A 7,764-nucleotide genomic window follows, 5' to 3' on the forward strand; every position below is an offset into this window, starting at 1 on the left:
CCCCGGCGGCACATGGCAGCAGGGTCCCGGCGCAGGTTCCCGAGCTCCGCGCTCTCGCTAGCGCGCTAAAGCGGCTCTAGGTTTGCTGGCTTTACCGCAGGAATTAAAATGCAGCTGGCTGCTTACTTCTTTTCGGGCTGCTGTATTCTCTTAGCTTCAGGATACAACTCCTTTAGTAAGAGCATGGAGACGATAGGCAAGAAGCAGTACCAGGTTCAGCACGGGTCCTGCAGCTATACCTTCCTCCTGCCCGAGACGGACAACTGCCGGTCTTCCACTTCCTACGTCTCCAACGCGGTGCAAAGGGATGCACCTTTAGACTACGACGACTCAGTTCAAAGACTGCAACTACTTGAAAACATCATGGAAAACAACACTCAGTGGCTAATGAAGGTAGGATAATACCATTTCTGTTCTACAATTCTTGCTTACAGCATCCTGTTATCGATTTCATTGCGGGTTTATTTTTCCTTCTAGCAGTTTCTAAATTCACAAAATGCATTATCTAAACTAAATTTCTCAACTACCTTCCAATCAAAAAGTTGCCTTGAAGTCTGAGAACATAATTTCGCTGACTGGAAAGGAGCAGAGAACTGCACAGTTCTGCAGAGCTCGTGCTTTAAAGTTTGTCATTACGTTTGAGTTGCTTGGAGAAACGGTAATTACATACGCAGGCAGTCTGCAAGCATGTCTGAAATTTTTGACATGAAAGAACCAGCTCCTAATTTACAATTAATGGACAAGGGCTATTTTATCGCTATTTGAAGAATATAGAATGCACCTTTATCTGAGGCATCTTTGAAAAATGTTATTTGAAACATGATTTCAGACTTGCATGCAGAACTGGACGTACGACGTAAGCCTCACTGGTAAAGAACTGTAATTCTAAGCAATGACTGCAAGTCTGGCTTGCAGTGAAATTAGCCTAATGAAATGACAGAATTTCAGGAAAGTTCATTACCAGATATCCTTCGCATCCTGTAACATTTCCAGTCAAATATACAATATTCAAGGGAAAAATATTCTGGAAAAGGTGTTGCAGATGCCACATAGCTTCCTTTAATGCAACTCCATTGTAAGAAAGGGAAAATGGCATGTTGGATGCCAAAGCGGCAACATTTGTAAAATTATGCCCAAAGCAGCAGAAAAAGAACCCTTATGCTGCATACATTCTTAATATTACTGGAGAATAAACCTGATCACTATTCCACATTTTAATAGGAAGTCACTTTATTCTAAATGCTATACAGTTTGATAGATTTTGATTTAATAAACCTTTATTTCACTGGTACCTGAAGGAGTGTAATAGTATAGTTTAATTGCATAGTAAATTTGAGTGTTTATGTTTCATATCAAGATGCCTATCTTCCAAGCAATAAATACTTTGAGGACTTAATTGAGCAGTTGACATAGTATCTCCAAATAAGTCTTCAACTTGGTGTCATAAGTGTTTTTTTAATAAAGAAAGAAATGTTTGTTGCGAATGGAGAGCATTCACAGTTCTCTACAATGACTAGCCAATTCTTTATCCTAAGCTTACATGATTATAAAATAATTTTGCATTAGGGTTTGCTTCTCTCATCAGTTACAAAGTTACAGAACTAGCATGATATAATCAAAGGAACCTGCTAGAGAATTTGTGTGTGTAAGAAACAGAAGTCACACTTCAAAGCAGAAAGCATACTCTTGTCATCTACCTGAAAATGAACCTTGAAGCTCAAATCCAAAATGCATACACTTGAAGGCTGCAGTGTGGGCCTCTAAATCTGTCTTTATGGGTTTAGGATGCTTAATTTAGACATCCAAATAATGTCAGTTCAGTAGCTTTTGGCTTTTTAATCTCACAGGCAAACACACTCTTATTAATTTACAGTGCTCACTATTGTAATGTTAAGACCAACATTAACAGATGTGCATTGCAGGATGAAAAACACACTAAGTAAACCAGTCTAATCTACCCAGCTGCTAAGCAATTTCCTAACATAAATGGTAAAATCACACACAGGACTCCAGTGCTAAATGCCACTTAAGTAGGCAAACACAGTATCATAAGTGGCATCAGGTAAACAGAAACCAGTAAGCAAATTCCAGCATCCTTATTTAGTAAAAACTATGCTTTTTCCTGTCAGACCCTGGGAAATCAGTTACAAGAGGAATAGGATAAGTATATCTAACCCATTCTTTGGGGGATCAAAAGGTAAATTCTGTTTTACAAGACAGAGAAACGTTTCTTTTATTTGAGCAAAGATTTCCAAATAAGATGCTTTAGAATAGCCTGATTTTTTTCTAGCTGTTCCACAGCTAAACATCCTGTAAAATAAATGCTGTTTGCCTTTTTCACTATTTTAACACCTGCTCTTTATGTCATCTGTTTTGTTCACAAAGAGACTCCAACAAAAGTAGCTTTTCCTCAGATTTGCTTTGCTAGAGACACCTGGTCTGCAAGTGAAGATGAAAAGCAAACAATAACCTTTAAAGTTGCTTACAGAGTTTACTTGCTGTTTTTTAAGGTCACTAATACACATTCCTTGGTTCATATTTCAACTTACCAAAATACAATACTGGGTTAGCCGAGGCATGGCAAAAAAAATTGTTCACTTAGTCTTTATGCTGTATGGAAAGTGTAACATAAGATTGATTTAAAAAACAAACTTACATTAACTTCTCAGCAATTGCAGAAAAAACTGCTTTAGGTCTTGCTTTTTAAAAAAGTTATTTTTGCTCATTTAAGAGGCAGCACCTGTTTTGTGTTGAAGTTGTGGAAAAAAAAATACATGACAACTTTTAGTGTGAATTAACCTTTAAACATTGTTCCTGAAGTATTGCACATCCCAAAACATTTTTACACTCCTCCCCCCCCCTCCTGCCTTTAATCCATCAACTAAAGGAAACATTCTGTTTCTGAATGAATGCTAGGCTGTATGAATGGAACAGCATGGGAAGTGTGCGCTTCATCTGGTTAATGGACAAACACAATGGGAAGAAAATGAGTTATGTACGTCCAGGTTCTTTTCTGATGTCCTCATGCGTAGGGGCAGAAGACTTTGTTCAACAATTTAAGTTGGTTTCTGCTTCATGAAAACACTTTTTTTTTGTCTGAACTGCGTTAATGCCTTATGCCACTACTGTACGTACCATACGTAAAACTGGAGAATGTATTTTCAAAAGTAGCTTATGTTTAAGCGTTCAGATCTACTGGAACAAACCACTATTCCACCTAATCCAGTGTTTAGCAATAAGCCAGTAAGTGATGCTGTAAAGCAAAGGCTAAACCCCTAGATCAACTGTGCAGCAACATACCTGCAATGAACTTTCTTCTTTGACATTCCCTACCTTGGGATCAATTTGTATGTTGAGGTGCAAGATTTTTTTTAACGTGTGTGTGGGCAGGAAGAACAAACCTCTCAATATGATTTTCAGTTAATTTGAGAGGATAGCAGATTGGTATACAGCTGAGATACAAGATTGGGTATTTTAAATGTAGACATGTATGTGGGCTATTATACTTTAGATCTTTTTTTTTAATATAAAAACAACATTGGGCGCTCAAATATTCCTAGAAGACAGGCAATTCCCTTAAGTTCCACACTTAAGCAAATCTCTATCTGAATTAACGGCAGCTTTACCATTTGCATCATGGCATTTCTACTCAAGGAACTGCATTTTTTCAGGTATTAAGACAGTGAAATAACTGAATGCTGATTTGAATTTACTTCTTAGCACATAAACTAGATCCTATGACTCAGGAGATATGACTCTGTCCAAAGCAACAGTGTAAAAGAAACGGGTCATATTTTCTTAGTCTTTCCTATTATAAACAGCTGAAAACAATGTATGATCAAATTGATTATAGCATATGGAATACAGGTAATTTATTTGTAGTTCATCAGCAGATCAAAAGACTAGAAAATAAAAGTCTGTGCCAGGAGTCAACATCTAAACCTAAGACCAGAACTTCATCCCGAACCATCCCAGCAGGCTAGGAGGGGGACACTTTGCCGATAGAGATGCAGTATCTTTGGATACTCTGAACTGAGATTCATTTTTCCTTGTCATGTTATCCTGGTAGCTAAAAACCCTTTGTCTCTTTGAAATGTGTTTCTTCCCTAAGCACAACAAAATCATCTGTTTTAAGATGCATGGGAATGAATGCTTATAGTTTTTATAAGTAAGTAATTACCAAAGAAAGGTTATAATTATTGTCATACTTGTACTGAACTTCATATCTCAAACACAAAAATATATTCTGACATGCCATCATCCAAAAACATCTGCACACAATGGACAAGGACAAATACATTGTACAGTATTGGATTTTGAAGTACGCAAGAGATGATTCTGACTCCGAATCAAGAGCTGCATTCCTTTCTTAAGTAATGCATCTGTTTTCACTTATTGTGAAAAGTGCTTGTTTCTGTCTATCAACTGTGTATTTGCTAAGCAAAAGAGTACTGGCAGGACCCAAAAGAAAATACTTTTTTACTTTCAGATTAGTACAAGTTATCGCATAAAGTTTCCATTCTACTTTAAGTGATCTGACTATGCAGTTTATTGTTATATCTCTTGTAGGTAAATTTCTGTGAAAGGATTTTAAATGACACTTTTGCATGTGTTTAAAAACTATGTTGTAGAAATTACTTCTGCATCCTTCTGAAAATACCAAACTGATGATACAGGTATGAAATTGTGCAAAATCAACGAAGAGGAGTAGAGGTTTTCTTGTACAGATCTACAAGACAAAACTGATGGTGAGAACTCACCATCTTCAAGATGTTATCAGTAAAAAATGTGATAAACAGAGGCTTGTTTTACTGAACCAGTCTCTTACTAGCATTCAAGATATATTTTCCTGTGCTTTGCTTGTTATTAATATGATCATAAACTTACTAACTTTGGTCCAAACAGCAAATTGGGAGACTTTCTCCATTAATTATTGACATTAATCAAGTTCTTTTTTTTTCTTCTTTTTTCTTCAAGTGCACATATACAAAATGAGCCTTGAGATGCTTGAGTTGATAGTTTCCAGTCCTTTTTGTTTGCATACCCACTTAACATACAAAACTTAACAGCATAACCTTTAGAATATCTTAGAAACCTTTGCAGAGAGACTGAGGTTCAGAATGCTGTTCTTCTACAGACAATTACCTTGTTATTGCTCCTTCTTTGTTGTTAACTATGAACAAATTCAGTAACGTGCATCTCCCCATAATTTACCAAGGGAAACAGCTGATATTTGCTTGATTCCTAATCACAAGAATCAAGTTATGTACGTATTGCTTAGAACGGAATTTTGCCTAGAAGACACAGATACCCATTTCTAACCTTGAAAATATGACATCTAGTATCTTCAGTGACTGTATTATACTGTCCTTTTCATACTACATTACTTGTGTTTTTGAAAACATACCACATTATACATTATTTGATTTACAATACTTCTTACAGTAAACTAAGGCAGGTTAGTAAACCACTATTTATTTAACAACCTTTTACATACTTTAATGCAAGAACCTCCTGTTGCTTCTGTTGTTTCATGGGATTTTATGTAGCTTTGGCTGAAAGCCAGGATGGGGGCAAAGTAAGACTGTCTTTCTCCACGATTACCATTATTGTAAGGCTAGACGTGCAACATGCTGCCAACTGATTTAGAAAACATAGTGTCAGAGCTTAGATTAGGGTCTACAACAGACGTGCCACCTGCGAATCCTTCTCTGGAGCTTAGCAAATCCACAGTTTCATCAGATGACTCAATCTATCTTAATTAGCTCCCTAGAGTAAGTTCAGTCTGCCTCTTCAGCCTAGGAGAGAAATAGAGGAATGGAAAACGTAAAAGAAGTCCTCATTGAAGAGGCAGATTTAGCTGCGCTGCTGACAAAGTTGCAAAAACTAGCATGCTGCACAGCCCTCATCCTGGCATACTACTTTGACGCTAAGTTTGTAAGCCTCAGAATCAAGAGATAATAGGTAGAAAGTAGAAATGTGGACTAGGCTGCAGATATGATATGAATATATAGATAAACATTATGCTTCCCACTCATTAAGGCAGCTTAGGTACAGGAGTCAAATCAGGACTGCTGACCTTTCCACAGAGTTTGGTGTCTCCCCATTCCCACATCCTGACAGAATCATAGGATCACAGAATGGTTTGGGTTGGAAGGGACCTTCAAAAATCATCAAGCCCAACCCCCCTGCTGTGGGCAAGGACGTCTTCCACTAGATCAGGTTGCTCAAAGCCCTGTCCAACCTGACCTCAAACACTTCCAGTGATGGGGCATCCTTAACTTCTCTGGGCAACCTCTTCCAGTATCTCACCACCTTTATCATAAAAAAATTCTTCCTGGAACAGAAGATGCAAGTTGCACTTCAGAGAAAAAGGGTTCTGGCATCTCGTTAGCAATGAGATACTGATGGGATACAGACTGCAGAAAGGAAAATGGAAGAAGATGGCTCTTGAATAAAAAAATATTTCATGTATGTACTAGTATACGAAACAAGGATGCCACACACAGAAAATATTTTGGTGGTCCAAGTGCTCTCACTAGGAAATCTCTCACTGGTAATAACAGCTAAACCACTGATAAAACAATTTGTCAGTGGACCCTAAGTATCAATATAACCTTCAAGAAAAGGAGAGTTTCTATGGCACTGAATAAGAAGTTTCAGAAACATGTACAGACAGTTTTATCTGCCATTTTATTCTTTGAATTTCTAAGACTAGCCAAATGTAAATTACAGGTGAAAAAAAAATAGGAACATCAGATAATTTCATAGGGCTAAGCATCTGGGGCAGGGGCGGGGGGAAGGTATGGCACAGTAATTTAATACTTAGAAATGCTGGCATATTCCACAGTGGAACAATTTAAACCAAATAACCTTACACACACACAAAAAGTTAAAAAGTGCTTTACAACTGGAAATACTGTGATCATTTCATTTCCTTTAACAGACATATCTCTAGGAAATGGGGCAGAGGAAAAAAGAAATGTATTTATTCTCCAGTGAGAATAAATGAAACGCTGTTGGTGAACCTAAAGTCTATTGCAAGCAAACCAAGCTCAGAGGAAATGTTAAAGAATTCTTCAGGTTACAAAATCCAGATCCATGTCTTGTATAAAAAAAATCCCACACCTAAACAGTCCTGCAAACACTCACTGTGTCAGTTTTCAAGCTGCCTAAGAAAATATATTACTACTCCTTAAATGCCCTTTTTTAAAAAAATGCTTACTACATTCCAAATTATTACTGAAAATCCTATTAGTTTTTATCTGTTTGTGGAACAGGTTAACCCTAAATTAAGATGTTGTTTACAAAGCTCAGCAAACATGTCCTGCAATTTGTATGATTCGTACTCAGTCCAACTTCTAGCACGTTATGGCTTTGTCTGGACAGAGAGAGGGAAGCTACAGGAACTTTTCTGCTGTCTTTATACTGCCCATAGTAAGTTTTATCAGTTTATCTAACAATCTTCCAGGACCCTACTAAGGTCATACAAGCTCTTACTGCTACAAGGAGAAGGCTGATAGAATATGTAACCTTCTCTCTGTTAACTTCTCTCTCTGTTAGTAAAAGGATGGATGGAAATCTAGTATTCTTCACAGAAACTGTAAGGAGTGAAACATTTCCCTCTCTAGATGAGCGAATACTTCAGAATTCTTAGATGACAACAACTTTCTTTCCAATTCAGCTGTCTCTAGAGATTCCTGTTAAACCCAAGCAGCATATAGTGTCCTAACTTTGCTCAAACTCCCTTTAATACTGTAGGGA

At 37.3% G+C, this 7,764-nt stretch overlaps 1 protein-coding gene across 2 annotated transcripts in view; it reads left to right on the forward strand.

The window, feature by feature from the left end:
• Positions 1 to 108: 108 nt before the first annotated feature.
• The window catches only part of ANGPT2 (angiopoietin 2), a 42,919-nt gene continuing 35,263 nt past the window's right edge, over positions 109 to 7,764 (forward strand). For both annotated transcript variants that reach the window (XM_010295029.1, XM_010295030.1), the window contains exon 1: positions 109 to 393. In XM_010295029.1, the coding sequence (XP_010293331.1) occupies positions 109 to 393 (285 nt within the window). The remainder of the gene's footprint in view (positions 394 to 7,764) is intronic.

Source organism: Phaethon lepturus, unplaced genomic scaffold (genome assembly GCF_000687285.1).
Source record: "Phaethon lepturus isolate BGI_N335 unplaced genomic scaffold, ASM68728v1 scaffold46069, whole genome shotgun sequence".
Classification (NCBI taxonomy): Eukaryota; Metazoa; Chordata; class Aves; order Phaethontiformes; family Phaethontidae; genus Phaethon; species Phaethon lepturus.